Genomic DNA, 26791 nt, shown 5'->3' with positions numbered 1-26791 from the left:
TCTCCCTGCTAGAAAAGTGGATTTTCTATTCCTTTGCCTGCTGAATGACAGAATCCTGCTTCCCAAGAGGCTGGGATCAGTTGTTGGAGCCTGTGAGACTCTCAGGAACAGCTCTGTGCCAGAGCAAAAATGATAATTTAGAGGCTGATTGGAGAAAGTGGAGACTGAATACCAAAGTTAAATCATGTCTCCTGGTACATTAATCAGCAGGGGTGTGTTTATTCCTTTTCACAGGCAATTTGTTGGCACAATTATTCATCTTTGCTCAGTTTGAAAAGCTGGAGGTGGGATAAATACCTGTTGTGCAACCAGAAATAGATGGCCAAGGCACAAAAATTGAAACAAAACCTCAGTTTCTAATTCCTTGGGAGCGTGTTGTGAAGAATAAAGCCCTGTCCAACCTGGCCTTGGATATTTCCAGGGATCCAGGGGCAGCCACAGCTTCTCTGGGCACCCTGTGCCAGGGCTCAGCATCCTCCCAGGGAAGAATTTCTTCCTAATATTCAATCTAAACCTGCCCTTTTTCAGCTCAATGCTATATTTCCCCTCATCCTGTCACTATATATAAAAAGTTGGTCTCCCTCTTTTTAACAAGCTCCTTAAAAAAAAAACAAAACAGTTTGAGAGCAAACACATGGAACAGCACAGAACATGGAATTGTACAGCTCACAGGAGCCTCAGCAGGCTCAAACCCCTTCCTCTCTGAAATGCTACCTGTGATAAATATTTGCCTGGACTCCAGGGGTGGAGAATCCACATCCCCACATCCCAGCAGGGCAAGTGGTTTCAGCAGGGCAATATCAGAATGCTCATTATTGATTTCTGCATCCCTTGTGTGGTGATTCAGCAACTGCACTGAGCACATGGAATTTTGGGTGGTCTGGGGAGCACATGGGACCCAGGCCCATGAGTGCTTTGGCAGAGAGAGCACAGAGAGAGGGTTGGAAGGATAAATTGTACACATATTTATCTGTGTTAATGTGCAGATCTGAACAGACATATCTATTAATACAAATATATGAATATACACCTATACAAAACCACATTTATACCCTGTCCACCCCCATCCCCTGCCCCCTAAAGCTTTAACAAGCAGCATTTAAGCTGGAAACTCTGAAACAGCTGAGAAATGAGAGCCCCTCAGCAATCAAAGTGAAATTGGATTTACCCAGTGAATCATCTGCAGTAATAAACACACATAAAACAATGGCAATTTACTGACATATTAACAATTGTGCTGTCAGGGCAGCAAACCTCTGAAACCCATAAAACCACCTTGCTGTGAGAAAAATGGGGCTGCCCAAGGGGGTTCCCTTCTCCCAAGGATGTGTGGAGAAATTCCAATTTCCAACTTGCAAATGGGGAAGAGCTTTTGGGACACCTTGGCCTAAGTGAAGTTTGGATTTTTTTTTTTTTTTTCCTGTTGGTATCTGCTGGGTTTGGGGCTTTTTGAGGGTCTTTTCTTGTGTTCCTGTGAGTTTTGTGAATTTCAAACACCTCCTGCAAACTTTGGGAATGGGAATTCTCCATTGACAAGGAGAAAGACCATGGTGTTCCTCTCCTAATAATTCCAGCTGAAGCCTCCTGGCCATGGATTGGGCTAAGATTTGGGACCTTCTCTTTCCAAAAACACAGTCCTGCCACAGCTGAACTCAAATTCCTGATCCATCCCTTGCTCTGCAGGTTTTAAAGCAGCCATGGATCTGCCAGGGGAGAGCAGAGGGGTTTGAATAGGAAGGGCTGTGCTTTTCAGCAGTGCTGCTGCCACTTAAATATGGTCACATTTCAGTGAGATTTATCAATCATCTATAGCCCTTAAGGATATTTTTTTCTTCTTTTATTATTTTAAATTATTTTAATTTTTTTCTTTTTTTTTTTTTTTCATCCTGAAAGCAGGAGCTGTAGAGGAAAGAAGAATAAATTTCCAGCACATAAGCTGTATCAGGCCTAGATTTTTTGTGAAAATCCCAAATTTTTTTTTTTTAGTGAGATTTTTAGCCATGGTGAGCTGGACTAAAATGGGCTGAATCCCTCCTTGCCTCAGTCTTTTTGAAGGCAAAGGAGAGGAGTGAAGAAAGTCCAGCAACCTCCAAACTGTTTGAAATGTCCTGCTCAAGGCTGTATAATAAAAAGTTAAATTGGAGATCTGGGCACAATAAATGCCAGATAATGTTCTGAGAAAGTGCATAAAACCTATTTTTGATGCCTACAACCCTTCCCCCAAACCCCAAGACATCTGTGACCCACCAGCATTGCACACAGGAAATCTTTAAATTTGGGCAAGTTTGGTTTATTGAACTGAACAGAACTGAACATCTTTGCTATAAACCTTTATTTTTAATGGCCTTTGGGGACCTCAGTGTAATTTTCACCCTGATTTATCCTTCCTGGCCTCTTGGCAGGACTCTGTGTCCTGGGATGTCGCAGGGGCTGGGTGGGTGGTGTCCATCCAGATCTGACTCTTGGGGATGGGTTCAAGCACAGTGAATATCCTGTGTCCCCTTTTCCCAAGAGAAAAGGGGGGATCAGACTTTGAGTTTCTCTCTGTCCCAGCCCAGGTTCTTCTGCCATGATCCTGAGCCACTTTTGCCCATCAGGTTTTTCTGTCCTATTTCCTGACATGTGCAGATGTCTTGGGTAACCTGGAATGGCTCATATGGCATGAAATGCCCATTTTCAATCCAGAATTAATTATTTTTTTTTTCTCTAATGATATTTAAACATGTCTCATTCACAGACACCTCATTGGAATGGAGAGGTTTGAATCCATGAGCTGAATCCCACAGAAGATACCAAAAATCCCCCAAACCTTCTTGTCAGGGACCTTGGTGTCACTCTGTGTGTTGTGAGTCCCCAGGAAGGGAACCTTAGAGGCCTGAAAGTGGGAAAAATAAAGGAAACCTTTGTCACAGTCACATTTTCTGAAAAATCCCTTTGCCCAGGATCTTCTCTGGGAAGCTGAGAAACCTCAGAGAAAAAGGAAAACAATTCTTATCTCATTTGTTTCTCCTGTGTTTTGCTGCTTTGGAATGTGGTTTGGAGATTGTTTATCCAACATGTGATTGTTTGATTGGTCTCATGTGAATTGTTTCTATTTAATGACCAATCAGGGCCAAGCTGTGTCAGGACTCTGGAAAGAGTCAGGAGTTTTCATTATTATCTTTTTAGCCTTCTGTCTCTATCCTTTCTGTATTCTTTAGTGTAGTTCAGTATAGTATTCTTTTATATAATATAGTAACATAAAATAATAAATTAACCTTCTAAGAACATGGAGTCAGATTCATCATTCCTTCCACTGGTGGGGGTCCCAGAAAACACCACAAACTTTTGCCCAGGATGGCTGAAGTTTCTTGGGAAACCTCTGGGGCATCTCCCAGTCCCTGCTAAAATCCCTGTCCTGCAAAAAGATTATAAAAGTCTTTTTATTGAGGGGGTGGTTTTCAATTTCTGAGTGGATAAAGAAATTTCCCAGCAGGAACTGGCACACAGGGATGGCAAAATCTTCTGACCTTGATGATGTGATGGGGACTAAACTTTGGGTTTTCCATTTTTTTTTGGGGGACTAAACTTGAGGTTTCCATTTTTTCCCCTCATTTTTGCCTCTGGGCAGGGAAATGCAGGGTGGAATTTTGGCAGGGATGGGCTGCCAGTGTGCAGAGGGAAGGGATGCAGACAGGGCTGGACCTTCCCAGAGCCTGGCTCATTCTGAGTCCCCTCTCTGAATTCTGAAATTCAGAAAGGATAGAGGAGAAAAAAAAAAAAAAAGACAACAGTGAAATATCCCTTGAAATATCCTCCCAGCTGACAGCAATTGCTGCCTCAGGGATTTCTCAGCTCAGAGATTATATAAATGCTTCCAACTGCCCTTGATGGGTTTATCTGTCACCAAGGCACCTAATTGCTGTTCTAACCCCTACAGACAGATGCAATATCTCGTGGTGATGAGTTCCACCCTTCAGAAATGAGCCATGAGAAGAATTACCTGGCTCACTGGGTTCATTTTGATAATTGGGTTTGATGTCACTTAGTTCTTGTACCAGGAGAGGCAGTGAACATTCACTGCTCGTCTTCTCCCCAGCACTCCCGGTTTTACAGACCTGGATTCTCAGTTATCAGAGTGCCATTTGATTTAAATGCTCCTTGGATGGAAACTGTCCTGTAGCTTTGGTCCATTCTAAATCCATTCTACCTTTTTTGAACTGAACAATCCCAAAAGCAAACAGGAGTCAAATGACACATATTCGGAGGTGCAAAGATATTTTCAAGGTCATTTTCAATCTCTTCCAGTCTCCATTTCTTCCCCCAAATAATTTTCCCCTCTGGCTGCTATCAAATATTGATCCAGTGTTTTCATGATAGATCTCCTTTTGATTTTCCCTTTTGCCTTTCCCCTTCCAATCTACATATGCATCATGTAAATAAGAATCCCAGAATGGTTTGGGTGGGAAAGGACCTTAAAGCTCATCCCATTCCACCCCCTGCCATGGGCAGGGACACCTCCCACTATCCCAGGTTACTCCAAGCCCATCCAGTCTGTCCTTGGACACTCCCAGGGACCCATGGGCAGCCACAGCTTCTCTGGGCACGCTGTGCCAGGGCCTGCCTAGAAAGCCTGGGAAGAATTTTTTTCCTAATATCTAATCCAAAGCCGCTCTCTGGATGTGGCTGGTGCAATCCCTTCCTGCCTGTGTGTCAAGAAACTGAGTGTCCTCTCTTGACTTGCTTTTATCATTAATTCTTCCAAGTGGGAAAGAGTATCCCTGTGAAATTGCAAAAATAATGTCTTAGAGAAATAAGCAAGAGTGGATAATTTTCCGCCTTTTCTTCCTCCCTCCTTCATCCCCTATAACCCTTGTTTTAAAAATCAGACACAGCAACAATTTACAGCAACATTTTAGACAGGTTTGTGCATGTATTTGGTACAAACAAACAAAAATATGTGCATTCTGTTTCATAGAGCTTACATCAATCTGGCAGAACCTGAAACACAAAACAGAAATACTCCGGCTAATAAATACATCTGGGGATGAAAAATAAAAATCTATACATAAAAAATTTCCAACGTTCTGCTAAAGAAAATGTACACTTATATACACACTGTAAACAATAGTAATGCAACCCAGCTGCAGCCCAGCTCAGGCTGGCAGGGACCTTCCTTCCCTCGTGGACCTGGGAGAGTCCAGTGACACAAAATCTCATTTTCCACCCCCAACCCTTGGTTCCTTGGAGCAGCAAGGTCTGAGAATGCAACTGTGACATGGAGCCAGTGCAATGAGGTGGGATCTGATGGATAACTGAGGTGCAGGTGCTTTGGGAAATGGCCTGCCTGGAAAACCTGCTGGAACAGGGCCATTCCCTCAGCTGGTCACACCCTTGTGGATCCAGGGAAATCTGTGGGATTGGACTGAATTTACCTCCTGAAAGTCTGAGCCCGTTTTTCCAAACTTGGGAGAGCTTGGAAATCAGGGGATTCAAGGAAAAATGCTCAATTCCAGACACTCAGGTCATATTTCATACAAGTTTTCCTTCCTCCCTGCCAGCAAAGACAGCCCTGTCTCCTCTAAAGGAAGCTCTGCATAAGCAGCCTCAGAGTCCAGTCCTGGCACTGCTTCTGATGCAAGATGCCAAATCAAAGCAGGGTGAAAACCAAGAATTTTGCCTGAATGCAGCAGAGCAGAGCTCAAGGCTTTCCTACAGCTCCTTCCAGGGCATCTCTTGGGGCCAGATCAAATACAGTGAGTAACTGAGCCAGAATTTGGGCATTCATGAGTGTGTGTGTGCCATGTGTGTGCTTGAACTGACTTTATTTTCTCCCTTGTTGGTCTGTAAAGACTTGGGATGGAGAGGCAGCAAACCTCCTTTTTTCCTTCTCAAAAAGCTTTCAAGGAGCTGGAGGCTGTAAATATAAATATTTCAATACTGGAAAAAAAAAAAAGAAAAAAAATATTGAAAAGGTCAGGGAGAAGTGTCAGCTATAATACCAGCTCATTTATGGGAGTGCACTGCTTGCCAGCATTTGCTAAATGTTCATTTATAGAGGGATGTTTGCCCATTTGTAGGAGAATGCCTGGCATTTTGGAAATGACACATTTATATAAACACAGTGAAGTGTGTCTGTCTGTCTGGTCATGGGTGTCCTCTCCCTGCTCCCTTCTCTGCCACATCCCCAGTGCTTCCCATCAGGATCCCAAAAACACCCAGGAAACCAGTGGCAGCTGCAGTCCTCACACTAAAAATGACTTTTTGTGCCACCCCATTATCACTGCAAAGCCTCAATTCCCTTCAGAGCCAAATAAACCAGGGGAAAAAAATTTATTTCCCCACAGAAGCTCCCATGGGGTGATGGGAAGTCCCCTGCTTTGGTAGGGCAGAGCTGGCAACCTCAGGCTGGTTTTGCAGAGCTGGGGAACATGCAGGTGGTTGTGAGTCTGAGTTCAGTGTAAGTGCTGGGATTTGCTGCTGGGAGGAAAATATCTGGACAAGATCTGCTGGTATTTGTGCAATAATTGGTCCAGTTTGTCCTGCATCATGTAAAGGGTGTTGAGACAGGGCCAGCTCCAGATATCTTGTCCCAATATGCACTGCACAAAAGAGTTAAAAAACAACAAAAAATTCCAACTTCCCTCCTGTCCTGTTTTCATTTAATGCAAATCAGAACATCAGAAAGAAAGGTGACATTCTCCTTGCTGTGCCTGGCACCTTTAATCTTCCTTTGGCAGCCACCCTTGGTGGGATGAGCTGGATGTGCTGCAGGCACTTCCATGAAAGGCTTCCATGAAAGGGTTTGAGGGGCACTGCTGGTGTGGAGCAGTTTCCACCCAGGACACGCTCAGTGCCGTGTTTCCACCCCTCAGGACTTCCCATTCATGTTCTTTAGTTCCCTGGCTTGAGGCACTTCCCCTCAGATCCCTCCTCTGCCTCCATCACCTGCGTGTCTCCTGCTCGTGGCTTAACCTGACGGTCGCTCCTTGGGGCTCATTATCTGGAATTTGATTAAACCACTCTGATTTTTGAAACCAGCGCCTGCAATCCACGGCCAAGCAGAGTTTGGGTCACCATTTCCTGAGCTGCCTGGTCAAGGTGGGCTTGCCATGGCTTCAGATCCTGGAGTTTCCTGGAGGAGGCTGTGGTGCCCTCCCGAGGGGTGCTCACACTCTGGGACTGTGAGCAGGGAAAAACCCACTTTAATTGTCATTACTTTTGGCACAGCCAAGGCAATTGTTGGCAGCCACCAGAAGTTTGATGCATGAAGCATGTGGGAAGTCCCTTGGGAGACGGATCATGAGTGTGACCCTGACTGGGGAGAGGATCCCTCTACTTCAGGGAGCTCCAGCTGCACCTCAGCTCCACTTCAGCTTGGACTCTACGGGCAGTGGGAATGCAAATTTCCCAACTCAGCCATCCCAACCTTTCCTGAGCCACAGCACAGGCTGGCTGAGGACCTTCATTACAGAATCATTACAGTTGGAAAAGACCTCTTGGATCATGGAATCCAACCATCAACCCAGCACCACCCATTCACCATTAAACCACCTCCTCCAGGGCCACATTCGCAGTCTTTTGAACACTTCCAGAGATGGTGACTCCACCACTGTCCTGGGAAGCCTGGTCCAGTGCCTGGCCACCCTTTGAGTGAAGAAATTCTTCCTAATATCCAGCCTAAATCTTCCCTAGCACAACTTGAGGCTGTTTCCTGTTGTCCTGAGTGAAGCCCCTGGGATGCATTTTTTATCCTGCGTTTTTTTGAGAAAAACGAGAGCAAAGAAGGGGACAGGAAGGTTTGGGGGTGACTGACACCAAAAGGAGCTGGTTTCTCTGTGTGTCACGGATGGATGTTCACTAAAGCAAGGTGGGTTGCAAGTGTTTCACTGGAAAGTGAAATGCAAAATGCTTCACAGGATAGAGTTAGAGGAGAGAGACCTGTACACCCCCTGGCAGCACATCTGGAATACTCCTCTGGCCTAAAACCAGGTGATGTGGAAGGGCCAAAGCTGTGGCCACTGCAGAGATGATGACTGAGAGCTGGGATCCCTCCACCTTGCTTGGGAATACCCCAGTCTGCTCTCCCTCCAAAGTCAAGGCCTCATCTGGATGTCCTGTTCAGGACCTCCAGGATCCCAACCCACCCACATAAAGGATCAGCTGCCAGCTCCTGCTTGGCAGGGTCCTTCCTGGCTGCTGCCTCTGAATGGAGACATGAGCACGTTTACTAAGGCAGGGTTGGCAACTTTTGGGATTCAATCTTTCCATTAGGTTTCGCTGTGGTGTTTTTAAGGCAAAGGAGACATCCTGGTTTCCCTTAATTGCACAGCTTCTTCCAAAGCCAAAGACAACTATCCACCAGAGGAGACAGCTCTTGCCCTAAGGTCATATCCACACCTTCTCCTCCTGCTGTGGCTTTTTAGAATGGGATTTGCCATTGGCTCTAATTTGAGGAACCCATAACCCCACAGAAGGGGCTGAGCTCCGCCTGGGGGACGCTTGGACAACCTTTGGGCAACTGCATTTAATACCTGATCGCTGCTTCCAGCCTGCCTGACAGACCCACAGGTGGTATCCCTCCATGTTTCTTCTAGATACCTCTAAAGAAACCATCGACAGCTGCCCCACAGGCTTCAAATATCTGTTTCTCTCAGCCCACAGCAGTCTGTTAAGTCATGGGTTTGGTAGTCGATGGTTTCCGTGAAATCATGAGGGATCCCAATTGAGACAGACTCCACCTCTGTCTTGTAGGTGGCTGTGGCCCCCCCTTTGCTGGATCCACCCCGGATTTTGTTGGAAAGGCTGTTCATCTTCTCCTTCAGCTGGGTGGACGCCGGCTTCTGGAAAGGCGTCAGCATCTTCCAGCCCTTGAAGCTGAGCGTTCGCCTCTTACCGCCTCTCTCCTGGAAGGAGGAGTTAAATATGAAGGAGCTGTTCAGGGTGTTAATCCTGGGCCGTAGGTCTGTCTCTGAGTCCTGCACTGAGCTGTTGATGGAGGCCCCTCTCCAGTGGTGGTCGTAGACCCTCCAGATGGGCCGGCGCCGCCGGCGGCACTGGCACTTGAGCAGCCGGATGAACGCGCGCTTGAACTCCTTGCTGGAGCATGGGTAGATGATGGGGTTCACGCAGCTGTTGAAGTATCCCAGCCAGAAGATGATCTTGAAGACGATTTCCGAGGGCTTCAGGGACGGGAAGAAAGAGCCTTGGGAGAGATTGAAAGGAACATGGTTAGAGGAAGTGGAAGGATGTGGTGGAGTAGGGCAATAAGGTGTCGGGGGTTGACAAGGAAGTGAGTTTCCTTGGGAAGTAATAGCCAGGCTTTGGCTGGAACCTGTCACAGACATCTTTTATGAAAAATCCTTTCCTTAGGATTTTTCCTCCTGAGAAGCTGAGAGGCCTCAGGAACAAAATGTAACCAATGGTTATCTGCTGCTGTGGAATGCAACAGGTGGGATCTGTGATTGGCCCATGTTGGTTGTTTCTAATTAATGACCAATCACAGCCCATCTGGCTTGGACAGAGAGTCAGAGCCACAAGCTTTTTTTATCATTCTTTTTTTTTTCTATTCTTAGCTAGCCTTCTGATGAAATCCTTTCTTCTATTCTTTTAGTATAGTTTAAATATAATATATATCATAAAATAATAAATCAAGCCTTCTGTAACATGGAGTCAGATCCTCATCTCTTCCCTCGTCCTAAGACCCCTGTGAACACAGTCACAGAAACCAGTTCTCTGAGCTTTCTGGAGGATGGTTTTCCTCCAGCAAACAGCCCAGGGAGCCCTTATGTAGGTCAGTCACAAAGCTGGGGGTTAATCCAGTCTGGAAGAGGGGAGATGTGTAGAAGAGGCTGATGGTGTGGTGGTGGTGAGACCCTGGAACATGTTTCCCAGAGAAATTGTGTCTCCTCACCCTGGAACTGTCCAAGGCCAGGTTGGATGGGGTTTGGAGCAACCTGGCCTGGTGGAATGTGCCTTTCAGGTAATTTACTGCCTCCAGACTTATGGACTTCAGCATAAAAGTATGGCCACAGCCCTGTCACCTGCACTGAGAGAAGAGCAACACCTCCTCACATCCTCCTCTCGTGTATTTTGGGTCATCAGTGTCACACACCCTCTGCTCAGATTCTGTGGTGATGCTAAGGGAGGCTGTTAAATGGGCTCAGACAATATCCACTGCCCCGAAGCTTGTCCTTGATACTTTAAAACACTTTTGTCCACCCAGTTCCTCCTTAGGTTTTTGCAGAGTTTCCCAGTGTTTTTCTCCATGAAAAAGCTGGAGATAATATTTATTTTGAGCCAGAAGATGTCAGTGTTGCTCCCACATGGCCTCGGAACAGCATTCCCCACTTGGATCTGAAATAACTTTCTGACTCAGCCTTAATTTCTTTTAATTTTAGCTCCAGATGACAAATCATGCCACCATGTGACTGAGCGTTAATTTGTATTTTAGTAAATAACATTAACTCCAGATATCATTATTATTTTCCCCTGCGCTCCTAAGCCTGGTGTCAAAACAGTAAAACAGGTGCCAGGAGCCAGAAATTCATGACTGACACTACATAAAATCTCCCCAGGCTGTTTGCTGGAGGAAAACCATCCTCCAGGAAGCTCAGAGAACTGGTTCCAGCAAACCTTTTCTACACCCATCCCTAAAAAGTGGAGAAGTTTCAGCCAGACTCAACATTAGGTACGTGGGCAGCTCCACCACGGGTGTGTGGGAGAACACAGACACATACCAGCATTTTGGGCAGGCAAAGCAGATTAAATATCTGCTGCAGGCCCACCCAAAGCAGGCAGGAGCTCAGGCTGGCTGTCAGTGTGTGCTGAAGGGGGCATGGAATGAGGACTGTGAGCAGGACTGACATCTCTGTGCTGGGAAGGCTCAGGGCCTTCCTGGAAATGAAGGCATTTGCAGCTGAATGAGCAGCAGCTGGTGGTGGCTTTGAATGGAGCAATGATCATGGAATGGTTTGGGTTGGAAGGGACCTGAAAGATCAGCTTGTCCCAAACGCCCTGCCATGGGCAGGGACACCTTCCACCATCCCAGGCTGCTCCAAGCCCTGTCCAGCCTGGCCTTGGGCACTTCCAGGGATCCAGGAGCAGCCACAGCTGCTCTGGGCACCCTGAGCCAGGCTCCTCACCCTCACAGGGAACAATTTCTTCCCAATATCCCATCCAACCCTGCTCTCTGTCAGTCTGAAGCCAATCCCCCTCATCCTGTCACTCCATGCCCCCATAAATAGTTTCTCTCCACCTTCCCTGTAAGCTCCCTTAACACAGGGCTCAGTTCTGTGGGCAGTGACCCCACCTTGGTTGTTCCAGATTAAAGGAATTTATTCTCTTGGGGACAGTGCTGAGATTTCCAGGTTGGCTCTGGGCTGCTGGAATCACAGGTTTTGATTTTAACCCCACCAGAAACTCCCTGAGTGACAGCTCTGAACCCCCCCAGTGCTGCTGGGGCCATCCCCCTTTGCCTTCCACACAACACCTCCAGTTTTCATCCCACCTTCTCCCTTTTTTCACAGTGCCCCCAGCCCACCCCTCTGGACCTACAGGAACCATGGATGTGCCAGGAAATTGGACCTAGGAAGATGAACTGAACATGCAATCCTGCTTATTCCCTTGTCAGGGAGAGGTTTCCTGCCTCAGTTTCCCCACAGAGAAAGGGTTAATGACCAGGAACTCCCCACAGTGTTGCTGTGAACCCTTTTTGCAGCGTGCTCTGGGTTCTCAGAGGAGCTGCAGCTCTGTGGAGCATTTTTTTTTTTAGCTTCAAGAGAGAGGAAAAGAAAACAAAAAACTATGGTAACAAAGCAAATAAAAGAAGGGTCTCTTTTTAAATTCAGCTGGTAATTACTGCTTGAGCCAGGCTACTTAAGAGATTGGTGTTGCCTAAACAGCCTGATGATTGCTAAAATAATAATTTCTATCTGGTGTTTAGCAGTTCAGGGCACAATGCAGTTTCTGTACTATGTGCTTTGTCTTTTGCATCCAGATAGAAAACACAAATTGAAAAGGAAGAGAAACTATGAATTCTCTGAAATTCAACTCTGGCTGGTTTTCACCCAGTGAGAACCTTGTGTACATATAAAGACAAGGGGCCCATTAGCATCCTCATTACCATGCAAATTAGCGTGCCCCTCGAAGGGACGTGTCCTGAGTGCAGCCACAGTTTCCTCATTTCCTCACCCTGGGATGAACAGAACTGGGCAGGGAATCCCCAGAATGGCTCCTCTGCACATGCTGGAGCATCAGAATCTTCTGATGGGCACTGGGAAGCTCCACATATGAGAATTTAAGAGGTTTTTTAAAGGAATGAGTGAAAAATCAAAGAAATCAGCTCTTGCTTTCATATACTCGAATATGCAACAACACTTTGAGGGTTTTTGGGCTGGGCTTTGTGACATTTTCTATATACATAAGTGAAAGTCAGTACTGAGTGATGGACACTCAGGAAACACAGAAGGATGTGTCCAAGGTCCAGAAATGTGAGTAAAAGATGAATAATAGCAACACAGAGTGAAGCACCAGCACTTCAGTCTGTTATCTTAGTGTGAGAGCAATTTTTGGTGATCTGGCCCCAAAAGCATCAAGGCCAGTACAGGGCAACATCAAAGAAGAGGAAATATGATTTCTGTGGGATCTGTCACAATCCAACAGGAAACCTGGTCTTGGTTAGAGAGGAGAATTTGCTGAGCACTCAAAATCAGCCCTCTGGGCACCTCTCCTGGGCATCCAGCTCAGCACCTCATGGGGTGAGGGAGGAGGAGATGGTGACACCCACCTTAGGGACAACCATCAGAATTTATAATAAAAAATAATGCTGGGGTCTTAATAGTCCATCTGGGGACTTTATTCCTTCCACCATTTTATAAAAAGATCATCCCACACCTTGCAAGATCTGAATCTGACAGAGCTGGGTCAGGGCAAGGGCTCTATGTCTTGTTGTAACCTTAAATAATTCCTGTTGTAACCCTAAATAATTGTCTTCAGGACCATTCAGAAATTAAGAAGGCTGCAGGTGAGCTCAGGAAAAGCCTGTTTGCAGCTTGCAAAGTGACTAAAGTTACAGACTAAGCATGATCTGAAGATTGAACTGCAGTTTTCTGGTGATGCAGAAGTCGAGCCAATAAAGTATGTACTCATACAATTTTTAAATTTTTTTTTTATTGTTACTTGTTAATGTGTTACTTGTTAATGTTTTTTTTTTTATTGTTACTTGTTAATGCTCATATTTGGGGAAAACCAGGCAGGTAAAAATCTCTGGAACTATGGGCACAATTCCCAAAACTAAAACTGTGACACTCTGTGGTGGGAGGTAGTGGATGCAATCTGCCCTCCATGTATCCAAACACATTTCCCATTTTTTTTAGGTTGTTTGAGCTGACACAATCTCATGATCTCTCCTCGCCTGCCCTTCTCCACCCTGCCCTCCCCATGACTCACTGGAAGGTGATATCACTTGGATTGTTCAGAGTTGCTGGTCCCAGTGTTCAGAGCTCAAAAAAATAAAGCAAAACAAGGAAAAAAAAAAAAGACAAATGCACCAATGCAAATGGAGCCAGTCCAATCTAAATTCTGGCCCTGGCTCCCAGTGTACAGCCAGAATTCATGAGCAGGCTTAGCTGGCAAGGGCATCTTTGTTGTAAAAGATCCCTGCTTTGCAGCATGTCCTGAATAGTCCATGGAGCAGGAATGCTGCAGACATGGGAGAGGTGGGAAGAACAAAGGGACAAAGTCATGTCCCAGCGCTGCCCCAACTTGGAAATGCAAGGACCAGCAGGGCTGCTCAACACTGATAAAGGGGTTGCTGTTGCTTGGTGTGGGCTTTGTATCAGGAATGGGCTTGCAAAAAAATAGCTTTTGGAGAGCTGGATTTTACAGGTGTCATCACAGGAGAGGACAGGTAAAACCTTCCACAGGAGGTGGCAGGTGAACAGCTAAGAAGAGGACATGGCTCATCTCACAGCAGGTTGCTCAGCTGTGCATGTCCCTGCAAGCAGGAGGTAAAAATTGATTGGCCAAACTCATGGAAAATAATAATAATAAAAAAAAAAAAATTACCAATGTGTGAACCACTGTTTCTGAGCTAGGAAGCTCCAGAAATCCATCTGTAGGATTAGAACTGTGGTGGGGACAGGTGTGCCATCACCTGAGCCTCTCCTGGATGTGTCTTAAAGGTTCAGGAGGGGATTGAGGACTGCCTTGGGAGGTATCAGAGCAGCAGGTCAGAAGAAATCCAGCTGACAGAGGAAAAGCCCTGGCACAGGAGGTACCACAGCTGCTCACTGTGGGTCCTCCTGGCCAAAGGAAGGCAGAGAATCATGGAATGGTTTGGGTTGGGACGGATCATAAAGCCCATTTCATTCCACACCTTCCACTGTCCCAGGTTGCTCTGAGCCCTACCCAAGCTGGCCTTGGACACTTCCAGGGATGCAGGGGCAGCCACAGCTTCTCTGGGCACCCTGTGCCAGGGCCTCCTCACTCTCATACTCAAAAACCTTTCCCTTGTATCCAACCTAAATTGACCCTCACTCTCTTCCTTCTTTTTTTTTTTTTTTTTTTCCTGACTCTCAAAAAGTAAATTAATTAAATCTGCTCCAAAAGAACCATGAGCTGCCCCTTTCTGCTCAATACCCAGCTTGCATCTCTCCTTGCCAGCTCCTTCCTGGGCCCCAGGATAGACAACCTCCCTGGAGCAGCTGCCAAGCTGTGGGAGAAGGGGCTGGATTTCAGCAAGGACTTCTCCCAGTGGTGGGGCTCTGATTCTGACTGGTCCTTCCTGACCTTCTCCTCTGTTCTCTATGAGCCACCTCCACTGGGTATTTGTAGGCATGTCAGGGTCCCTAGAGGGTTAACACCTCCTTGGTGTGTCTTGGAGTGGTCAGGGAGTTCACTGCCCTGCTAGGATGGATCCAAGAGCTGCTTGGCCTGGGGAGGAGGACAGCATGTTCACAGCCACTCCAGCATTTTCCCTGGAGGATGATGGCATTGGGATATCGGGTGGAATTCCTCAGGCCTGTCAGCTCTCCAGCCAACCCCATAAACAATGTCACAGATAAGCTGCAGCTTCCCAATGAAAGCCCCAATGAGCTGCCTGCTTGTCTCCCTGCTGCCTGTGAGTCCAACTTGTGCATCCTGCTCTGGCCCAAAGAGAAGCAGGGAGGAGCCACCACTGCCCTGACCACTGCTGACCTTCTAGGCCGTGTTTTGTCCCAGGTCATGGCTGGAGATGTGCTCCTGGAGAGCCCCTGGCCATGCCAAACCTGGTGTGTGGGCCCTGCTGGGGAGGGAGGGAAGCTTTAGGTGTGATGGAGATCAGGGAAACATTTGTCTGGCAGATTGCAGAGGGAGGAGAAACCAGTCAAGGGCTCTGAAACACACCAACAGTCTCAAGCAGGATCTCAAATTTGAGGTCTGAGCATGGTTTGTGGGCCAGCAAGAGGAGGATAATGAATCAGAGCCTTGCTCTGGTCATTCACTGTCAAATTCATGGCCCCCAAACCTGTATCCCACCATTTAGGTGCATCCTGCTCTGGCCCAAAGAGAAGCAGGGAGGAGCCACCACTGCCCTGACCACTGCTGACCTTCTAGGCAGTGTTTTGTCCCATGTCATGGTTGGAGAGGTGCTCCTGGAGAGCCCCTGGCCATGCCAAACCTGGTGTGTGGGCCCTGCTGGGGAGGGAGGGAAGCTTTAGGTGTGATGGAGATCAGGGAAACATTTGTCTGGCAGATTGCAGAGGGAGGAGAAACCAGTGAAGGGCTCTGAAACACACCAACAGTCTCAAGCAGGATCTCAAACTAGAGGTCTGAGTGTGGTTGTTGTCGCCACATTTCTCTTCCCAGAGAAAAGCAAGGCACAATGCTTCCCAAGAATATTTCTGAGATTCACATTCTCTGAACCTCAGAGAGAGGAAAAACAATTCTTATCATTTCCTGGGCCTGTGTTTGTGCAAAATATGAAGATTATTTACCCAAAGTGATGGTGTTTTGTTTCCTTGGCCTATCAGGGCCTATCTCAGCTGACAGTCACGAGAGTCAGAGCAGTTGTGTGCAGAGTTGAGTACTTAGAAAAGTCAGTTTAGATATAATGTAACATAATGTAATATAGTATAAAATAATATAGTATAATAAAGTAATTAATTAACCTTCTAATGAGATGGAGTCAAATGCATCCTTCTCTCCCCTCGTTGGGGATCCCTGCAAATACTATAGTTTGTGTGTCAGCAAGAGGAGGATAATGATCAGAGCCTTGCTCTGGTCATTCACTGTCAAATTCATGGCCCCCAAACCTGTCTCCCAACATTTAGGAGTATGGTCCTAGTGATGTCCCCAAAACTTTTCTCTAAGGTGCTGCACATCAGTAGGACTTTGACCAAAATTGCCCTTTATTCCCCTCAAATATTGGAGATGATCTCAGAGTAATCCTGGGAATTTGGCCTGGTGGGAGTAATTGATGTGAGGATGTTTATGAGGCATCAAATTTCCTCAAAATTGTGGCTTCTGTGTGAATCACCTGCCTGAGTTCAGGCACCTGAGCAGGTCCTGGGGCTCCACTTACAGTCACTGGCTTAGAGGGCAAATTTTGTGATGAGAGTGGGGTGATCTATCTCATCCTCAGTAGAAGCCACAGGGCAGATGGATCACAGCAGTTTCAGGTGACTGGACTCAGACTCCTGGCTCATCACAGACATTCAAGGTTACTCCTGGTGGGTGGATTTCACCCTCAATGTCACGATCATCTGGTGGTCTGATGCTCTCTGAGAAGTTGCCAAAGCTTCCCATGCACCAGTTTCTCCCCTGTGTGGGACAGGACTTTGATCAAGGAAGAATTTCACCAGTGGAAGGTGAAGTGAAAAGCCACACAGGTTCCTCTACGCTGTTCCCTGACAGAAACATCACAAGTAATTTCAAGAATTTTGAATACTGCTAACTTGCTTAGCGTGGTCCAGCCAGACCCCTCCAGATAAATTTGGTCCAGGGAACAATTTAATCCAGAGCCCATCCTCAAAAAAAAAAAAAAAAAAGGGATTGACTTTGCAGCCTGCCAACATTGCCCCAGCAGACTGTGCTCCCTTAACCACCTCCAGATGCCCTGGTGCCACATCACAGGGCAGGGAATGCAAAGCTTCTGCTCCACCCTGCAGATCCAGGCTGGTGGGCTGCCACACAGCCCCCCTGCTCTGCCAGAGATCCTGAACTTCACAAGACAGGAATTTTGCTGTAGGACCATGCATGGGGCACAAGACAGGCTTTGGGCAAGATCCTGTGAAGTATTTACTCTGCTCTGCTGTGCTCTACAGCTCTTGCTCCAGGCAGGGGCTTGAGATCATAAACTGGCTTTTTTTCCCCTTTTTTTCTTTCTTTCTTTTTTTTTTTTTTTTTTTTTTTTACAGTATAGCTGCTCTTAGTTTGATTCCTAAGCAAGTTGTACCAAAATAAAATTTGTGATTTGCTGAATATTATTTGGAATGTGCTTTTTTGATATGAGGTGAAGGGGACTTAGAGTTTTAAAATATAGTAACATATATGAAACAAAATAGAAGTTTTAGAGCAGAAACCAGTTATTCTTCTTTACCTTGTTACTTCTTCTTCATAAATTTAAGTAATATTTTGTACTTAGACAAAAAAGTCTGCATTACAGACTTCAAGTAATTAGTTATTAAGTTAAAAGTAAAAATAATTTATGTGTCATTTCTTAATTAAATAGTTTAACCTTAGAGGACTTTATAAGAAAAAATAGTTAACCATTTTGTACCTTGCTAATAAAAGACTACAGAACTCACTGCTGTGAAACTATAACATAGAAAAGAAATAATAAACACCTAAGTCTAAACCCAAACTATCATCTCAAGTACCTTCAATCCCAATCTCAACAAAAGTAAAAAAAAATTAAAAAAAACCCAACAAGGGGATACAAAGAAGGTTCAATCATACAATCAGGGAATGGTTTGGGTTGGAAAGGACCTGAAAGATCATTTAAGTTCCACCTCCTGCCATGGGCAGGGACACTTTCCACTATCCCAGGTTGCTCCAAGCCCCATCCAACCTGGCTTTGGACACTTCCAGGGATCCAGGGGCAGCCACAGCTTCTCTGGGCACCCTGAGCCAGGTCCTCACCACCCTCACAGGGAAGAATTTCTTTTAATACCCAGTTTAAACCTACTCTCTTTCAATGTAATCCATCTCCCTTTTCCGGTCACTCCATGATTTTGTAAATAACCTCTCCATCTTTCTTGTATGCTCCCTTCAGGTGCTGGAAGGGCACAGTTAGGTCACTCCAAAGCCTTCTCTTTTCCAGGCTAAATAATCCAAATCCTCTTATATGCCATCTTTCTTGGGAGGGCGCTGACCCTTCACCTGGGGACTCACAGCTGAAATCATCATCAGCAAATCCCTAGAATGTCATTTCATCCATTGCATCCTCCTTCCAAAGACCTGGATTCCCATGCACAAAACCCTCTTGGCCCTGCAAGGAACACACCACATTGCATCTTTCATGAGGGAACCTCTAAAGAAGAAAGCCATGTTTTAAACCAAGGAATAACCCAGGAATTGTGGCCTGGTACTGCAGAGGGGTTGATACCAAGGTCTGTAAGGAGAAACTGTACCTGCAGCACAGAGTGGATGGCACCAAAAGAAGCCCTGAGTGGTGCATCTTGTCTGATTGGATTTCTCCAAGGTTTTCCATATGGTTTTCCATAGTCTCTTGGAGAAACTGATGCACTTTTGTCTGGAAAACGGGTCTGTGCAGTGGGTGGGGAACTGGCTGACAGGGCACACCTAGGGAGAGGTGGTAAAAAGCTTCTTCCCAAAGAGGCAGCCTGTCAGCAGTGGGATTGATATCACTCCCAACGCTGTTTAACATCTCCCAGGTGAGCTGGATGATGGGATCAGCTGTATCCTGGTGAATTTTCCTGATGATGCTGATGCCTTGTGGAGGCTGACCTAGAGCAGAGGCTGGACAGAGCTAAAGAATAAAGCAGGGATTTATTAGGAGGCCTCAATGGATGCACCTTGGGCAGCACAAGAGCCCAGCCAGGGCTGCACCCAAGATGAACCAAAATGGTCACAAAATGCACGACTGCTCACGGGGTCTGTCACTTTGATCAGTTCTGCTCCATTTGCATCTTGGAATTAATTGTTCAATTACAGCTTTAGGTTGTGAAGTCCCATCCTTCTTGTTTTTCTCTCTCCAGCCCACGTTGTTTGTGCTCTTGGGCCTGAGATTTGGATCCTGTCCTTGGTGCCCAGCTGGAGCAGGAATTGTTTTGTCTCCCTGCCCTGTGCACAGAGCTCACCATCCCCTGACATGAAGCTCAGACCCACACACTAAAGCAGCACAGAATCTGAAAAATAGAAAAGCCAAAACCTGAGGCATCAATACCAAACAGAATGAGGAAGTGGACACTTCAGGAGTGGGGGACACCCTGCAGGAAGATCTGCATCAACATGAGCATCACCAGCAGAGATGGAGAAGGAATTGTGCCACTCAGTGTGTTCAGTTTTGGTCCCCACCAGGGAAAAAATATGTGGGCAGGCTGGAGAGGGTCCAGAGAGTGGCCAAGAAGATGATCCAAGCACTGGGAAGCTGCCATGTGAGGAAAAGCTGAGAGAACTGAGCTTGCTAAGTTCTTGAGAAAAGAAGGCTGAGGGGGAGGTTTTGTCACTGTGTAGCTACAAGGAAATTGTGGCTCCCTTTTTACAAGGAGTCACCTGGAAAAGATGAGGGGTCATGGGTACAGGTTATTCCTGGGGGTATTTCTATTGCACACAATTTTTCACCATGACAACCATCAGACATCAGAATAATTTACCCAGGGAAGTGGTGGGTTCCACTTTTAAGATTCATCTGGACATGATGCTGGGCCATCTTGTGCAGATTGTGCTTTTGCCAAGAAAAGTTGGACCAGATGGTCCTTCAGGTCCCTTCTAACCTGATATTTTGTGATTCCACAAGTTTTCCCTGCTTCTTGATTTTTAGCAGGAGCTCTGTGGACTCTACGCAGGCAGGACTAGGCAGAGGGAAGGGAGAGAAATTCTGACACCAGACCTGGGCTTGGATACTGCAAACCAAACTCTGTAATAAATCTTTTAAATGGTTAAGGCAATGCTTCCATGGCAGAATCACAGAATGGTTTGGGTTGGAAGAGACCTTGAGGACCATCTAATTCCAGCCCATACCCTCAAATCACGCTGTTCTATCCAACTCACTTCAACACTGCCCTGGAATTGCCTTTTTAGCTGCTTGTTTCATCCTCCAAGAAGAAGGCCCAAGAAGGGCAGCAGATTCAGGACACAGATAGTGCTGAATAAAGCATGGTGAACAGGAAGATGGACTTTGAAATTAATCACAAAATTAAAAGGAAGATGAAGATGTAGGCGTTTGACATCTGACTTTTAGCACAGACTCCCTTAAAGGTACTGCAAAATATTTTTGCAATGTTCCTCATGCTTGGGAAAGATATATGTGTGTCCAACTCCCTGCTCCTTGATTCACAAATAATAGCCTGACTCCAGCCCCAGAGGGGAGCTTAAAACAAATCTTAGAATCATGAGACTCAGCAAAGGACATAAATAAAATTAATGAAAAAAAAAATAAAAAGACAAGACTGACCAGTCTGGCAAATCCAAAGGGAGATATCAGGAAGGCTTTTATTTACCAGATGCAAATGAAGAAAAAAAAAAAAGAGTCTCCTGAGAAAAGGAAAAAGTCAGGGCAACCGAGCTGCCTGTCAAGAGCTCTTGTCCTGCTGTCTGAGCAGGGAGGAGAGTGGGATCCATGTGCTGATGGATTGAGCACGGCTGAGATCCGTGCTGGGATGGCTCACCAGAGGAAACACGCTTGGGGCAGCCTTTAAAAAGAAAATTTCCATCTGGCTTGGGATCTGAACGAACACAATGGCCTTGTGGGGTTGCTAAGCTCCCTCCAGGGCAGTGCAGAGCTTGCTCAGAGAGGAGCATTCCTGGGGCTCTCCGTGCTCCAAACTGGAGCATCCTGAGCTCATGCTGCGCCTGAGCCTGGGAATCTCTTCCCTGAGCACACCGTGGGGAAGCACAGCCAGGATGACCAGCTTGGGGAAAGGAAACATTTACAGACAAGCTGACTTGCTTGCCATCTCAGCAGGAATAAGCCAGAGGTAGAATGTCTCATGGGCAAAAATCCAACAACAGGCATTGATTTTCCAGGGGCATTGATAAGACGAGGGGAAATGTCCTTGAACTGAAAGAAGAGGGATTTAGACAAGTTACCATGAAGAAATTTTTTGCTCAGGAGGTGGAGAGGCTCTGGAACCACTTGCTCAGAGAAGCTGCGGCTGCTCCTTCCCTGGAAGTGTCCAAGGCCAGGGCTTGGAGCAACCTGGGCTAGTGGAAGGTTTCCCTGCCCATGGCCAGGACTACAATGAGATCTTTAAGGTCCCTTCCAACCCAACTGATTCCATAATTCCATGACAAACTGTTAATCCTCAAATTTTCTAGAGCTGGCTGGCTCCCTTATACTCCAGTTTTCCATGAACCATTTATCAGGCCTTCATGGACTGTCAAGGTCTGGAGAGCACAGTTTGGGAATTACAGTTCCAGATTACCCCTTGCATTTATTGACAGTGGTGCTTCGTGGTGAACCCTCCAGTTGCCTTCTGCTGTTCAACTCCTTTTAACACCTTCCTTAAACTTCCCTTTGCAAGGAACTGTTGTTCTTTGGTGGCTTCTGCAAACACAAGTCTGGCTTCCACTCACCTCCAAGATAAAATGTCCCTTTTCTATCAAGCTGCCCCCTCCGCTCTGCTCAGAAACATTGGGAATGTGTAATTTTTTTTTCCCAAATGAAAAGGTAAGCTTGGGAAATCCTGTGGAAAAGGAATGGAGTGGAATGATTCTCAAGCAAGCCATCCAAGTCTTGGAAAAGCCACTGTGTTTGCTGGGCTGGGCCCAAGACTACTCTTTGTTTTTCCAACTCAGAAGTTCTTTTCTCTGCACTTGGTTTTCTAAGAATGTGAACTCACCCGCCCCGTCCTGTTTACAAGCTCGTAAATATGTAGATCAGATTTGGCTGCAGGGTAGGCCTTGGAAGGGCTGAATCCTGCTGGGAACACATGGCATTTTATGTTCAGCGAGGCCAGATCTGTGCTGCACAGAGGAAAAAGCCAATTTTTCATTGGGACCAACCCAGCTCAGGGAAAAAAAATTGTACCCAGCGCAAAATGCGCAAATCCCGACTTCAATTTGAAGCTTCAATTTGAAGCTCGCGGTAAGCAGAACTCACTGGGGTGGCTGAGTGTGGCCAGCACCCCAACAGAGGTGACCCCAATGGTCTGGGAGGACCCCACAGTGAGCCACGGTGGTGGATGATGGCTGGGAATGCTGGGGAGAACGTTGGGATGTCAGCGTTGGGAAACCGCGATATCGGGAGGAAGTGTGGGAGCTTCCTCGGCACATTTCCACCGTGCCAGCCCCCAGGGCTTTTCTGTTTGTACCAGAACTGGGCAGACAGGACGTCACTGGAGCCTGGCACTGCAGCCCATGTCCCCTCCCAGCACTGCCAGCTCTGATGGATGCTGGACAGCATCCTCCAGAGAGCCGCACCGTGGCGTCACGGAGGAAAGGGTGGGGGGAAACAAAAAGGATGGGGGAGGTGGGTATTTTCAGCTCTGACGAAAAATTGTGGCTGGTTCCGCAGGCTCAGGAGGGGTTATTCCAGATCAGCCAGCCGGCTTCTTATTTCTTTTCAGGCTTGGAGGGGAAAATCCTCCAACGCCTGCCCTGTTTCCGCACTCGGCTCCAAGGCACAGCCCTTTTGGCTTTACTTTGCATGGAAAAATCCATGGTTTCTCATCGCTCACTTTCTCTTTCTTGGTGTTTTTTTCCTGTGATAAGAAGGGAAACTTAAAACCCCAAACCATATTTCCGTCTTTTGCCCCAGCCTGGAAATATTCAGCGGAGATAGCAAAGAGTTGGTCTGTCTCTCCCCAGCCCTGGAAGACATTTTTCAGCTGATACGAAGCTCTAAACACATTGCACTTCAAAAAGAGACATTTTTCCCCCCCTCTCTCAGAAAACAATGGGTCAGTGGAACTGAGCTCCAAAAATATATCAGGAGTGGTGAGATAACAACATCCTCATCACTCCCAACAGTTCCTGAAGCCCTTAACTTGGAGGGATAAATTCTCCTGTAAAATGCTGCACTGATTGCCGGTGAAGGAACCCTCTTACATCTGTCTGATGTGACCACAGAATCATGGAATGGTTTGGGTTTGAAGGGGCCTTAAAGATCATCTCATTCCAACCCCCTGCCATGGGCAGGGATGGGACCACTAGAGCAGGTGGCTCCTCTCTGGTTATTCAGCAGTGATGCACTTAAGCCATGTATTTTGACACAAGAGGCAAAAATTGGCTGCCTGGTTGTCTTTTCCCAAGAGCTGAGCCTGGGACAAGCACAGAGACAATGCTGGGAAGGACCAAGAAATGTGGGAGCAGATGAACCATTACCTCACGGTGGTTTTGTACAAGCTTTACAGCCACAGGGAATTTTAAGGAGGTATTTCAGGAGAGGGAGTGCAAAACCCATGCTGCATTTGCCTGGCTTAAATGCCTGCACAGGGTAATGGGATCTCTGCTGAGGAGAGAAGAGTGTCTCAAAGTGTCTCATTATTATAATGAGGCTCTCTCTCCACTGACATGCTTCCTGCTCCATCTCAGCCCTATCCCTATTTATTTTTTAATTTCTGAACCTGAAGGGAAAGGATGAAGATTTGCATTCCATTTTCATGGCACTTTGAGCACTGCCCATGAGGTTCTGTCTGCCTCTCTTCCACCTTTTCCTTGGACAAACTAAAGTCTCTTTGCTCCCATGCTCCTCACTCCCTGCTCAGAAATATCAGACATGGCACATGGGGAACTCTCCCTGCCTTGACATGGCCTTGATTCCTAATTAGCTCTTGGATATTCAAATTTTGCACGTTTACTTCTCATTCCAGGCAAGTGACTCTAGGCAGGCTTTCAAACTCCCCTTTGAGAAAGTGCTGCTTTTGTGGACAGCCCTTATCAAGAAAGGAATCACCCCAGGAAATTATTATCCTCTCTTTTTTTCCATCATCACCAACTAGTTCCTGAGTTGCCATCTCCCTCTTTGTTCACTTTGATGTGTTCTTATTTCAAGGGAACAAAAACCCCACGCCATATAAGATTGGCTGTGCTTGTGCACTTCCTCCAGCAGTGCTGTCTAAAATCTGGGGGGACACTGGGGGGGGTCCCAGTTGGTCCCCAGGGTGTCTTGGTCAGAAGATCTTTGAGCAGAGCTGTTCAGCCCCCTCTCTGTGTGATGAATTTAAGGCTGGATAAGGAGACTCTACTCTTGCTGTGAGGAAAAACTGAGTTTGCCTCCAATGAAGATCCCTTACAAATTTCCTCCAGATATCCAAAAAGAGCAAATTTCCTGGCAACTGAAGCCATCTGGCTCAGACAACACCACTGACCTGCTTCTTTGATTTTATCAACCTGTTCATAATTAAGTATTCTGTACTACTGTGTGAAGCTGAGCCGTGTGATGACCCCTGATGTAAAGGTTGTGGCACAGATTTTAGAGGTTGTTACACACTGAACTCTGACTAAACTCACAGGCATTAAGCATGAAAATATCTTCTGGACATGAGAGTTCCCAGCATCAAGCCCAGTACTGAATCTATTAGCAATAATGTCAGTTCTGGGTCAGTATTTGTGCTCACCCTCAGCAGCAGCACGTGCGAATATTTTGGTTAAATGATTCACTGGAGGAATGTTTTTTCCTTCCAGGAACAAGTGGATGACTTGCTCTTACAGTCACTTCCCTCACAGAATGGCTGTCAGGGCTGTTGGCAAAAAGACAGGTGTGATTCACCTAGGAGCAACATGTCACAGAGAATTTATAAAAATAACTCATGCTCAGATCATAAAATGCCAAGAACGGGAGCAGGTGAATGAGACCAAGAAAGAGTGAAAAATGGAGGTTACTCATATGGAAAATCACATCCTTTTTCTGTGCCCACAGAGCAGAAAAAGAGCCAAGGAGAGAGAAAATGCTCTGAGGAGCTCTACAAGGCAACACAAAGGTCTGGAAAACTCAACTTAGACCATGAGATTAAAGGGTTTTGATGTATTTGCATTACCCAGGAGAAACTGAAGTGATTTGCTCACACTTCATGGTGAAATACAGGAGAAGCTGCTCCTGACAGCAAACATATCTTCAATCCAGCCAAGAGAGGTAGAAAAATTTAATGGCTTGAAGTTCTAGCTAGATAAATTTACTCTGGGAGGAAAGCAGCCATTTGTAATAGCAAGGATATAAAACAATTGGGAAAAACATAATTGGAGGCAGGGGTTCTCCATTATTTGCAGTCCTGAATTAATTCTGAGTGTCTCTTCAGGGACAAAACGTGTCTTTGAGTTATGGGGGAGCTGAAAAAATTATTGAATGAGGTGCTGAGGGCTGCAGGTTTCTGTGAATCACTGCAGACAGTCAGAGCAATCCCTCCAAACCTTGGAACTCCATCCCAAAACGTGGTGGGTCTTGAATATGAAAGAGTTGTAAAAATTATCCTGACACAGAGAACTTCAGACATGACAAGAACTATTTAAGAAACTGCTTGTCTGCTCCAGAAACTGCTTTAATTAGGAATAGCAGTGACCTTTATTCCCTGCTGTAAGATCTTTCCCTGTGTTCCACACGTGTGCTGTGATGTCTGCATTTCTATGCATTCCATTGCACTTGGAGGCACTGACAGTGAGTGTCAGGGGGTTTAATTTGAGCATAATGAAGGTTTTGCTTGTTGGGGGATCATGTCAGCATTTAATTAATTACAATGAACTACACTGTTGATATTTGAGAGCAGCGCTCTCACGTCCAGACTTAATATCCTTTGGTGCAGCAATAATTACCCAGAGCAAACAAAGCTGGGAAGAAACAAGCACTGCAGAGGCCTTTCTGGGCCCTTCCTCACAAAGAAAGCTGCTGCCACTCGCTGGCACAGGTGTCAAGGTCTGCAAGACCTTGTGAATGCCATGAGCAGAGCCCTGCGCCAGCTGTGAGCAGTGATTCAGGTCCCAGCAACATTAAAACTCCATTTTTTTTTTGTTCTGCTGAGGAAATCAACGTGTGACATTCAGAGTACTGGATATTTTGAAGAATATCCTCTCTTTTTTGGTGGGAAGGCGCTGGCACGGGGTGCCCAGAGAAGCTGTGTCTGCCCCTGGATCCCTGGAAGTGACCAAGTAGCCACCTGGCCAGTGGAAGGTGTCCCTGTCCATGGAAGGGGTGGAACTGGATGATGTTTGAGGTTCTTTCCAACCCAAACCATCCTGTGGTGATTCTGTGAGATGCTGAAACTGCCCTGCAGCTCTGGGGACAGCTCTGGGGAGCAGCCTGGGCTGTCCCTGTGGTGTTGGGTATCTGACTGCTGATAGAGCCTTGTACCTGTGGGACACACAGCCCACCTGGGAGTGGCTGTAAGGCCCTCCCAAGGAGCTGGAAAAGCAGATGTATTAATAGAAAACATCATGAAAAAGAGCTTTTCTATTAACATGCCTTTCTCCTGATGTGTGAGCTTTCCCCTCTCAATCCAGCAGAACGTGGATAACCAAGATCAAGAGAAGTAAAAACCCTCAAGGCTTATTATAAATAAACATCTCCCTTCTCCTTCTCACACCTAATGCTTTCTTTAGGGACACTTTCTGAAGATCCCCATCAAAATATTCTCTGTTGCCTGTCAGGGCAAGGAAGCAGCGCCTGCCAGTGACTCTTTCCTGTGCTTTCCTCCCTGTGGTGACATCTCACTCT

At 46.4% G+C, this 26791-nt stretch overlaps 1 protein-coding gene across 1 annotated transcript in view; it reads right to left on the bottom strand.

Annotated features, from left to right (window-relative positions):
* Window positions 1-4880: 4880 nt before the first annotated feature.
* The window catches only part of ADRA1D (adrenoceptor alpha 1D), a 46273-nt gene continuing 24362 nt past the window's right edge, over window positions 4881-26791 (bottom strand). Inside the window, exon 2 of the mRNA XM_054633468.2 lies at window positions 4881-9184. Coding sequence (XP_054489443.1) covers window positions 8616-9184 — 569 coding nt within the window. The 3' untranslated portion in view covers window positions 4881-8615. The remainder of the gene's footprint in view (window positions 9185-26791) is intronic.

Source organism: Agelaius phoeniceus, chromosome 4 (assembly GCF_051311805.1).
Source record: "Agelaius phoeniceus isolate bAgePho1 chromosome 4, bAgePho1.hap1, whole genome shotgun sequence".
NCBI lineage: Eukaryota > Metazoa > Chordata > Aves > Passeriformes > Icteridae > Agelaius > Agelaius phoeniceus.
This window is presented reverse-complemented; position numbering and strand designations above follow the sequence as displayed.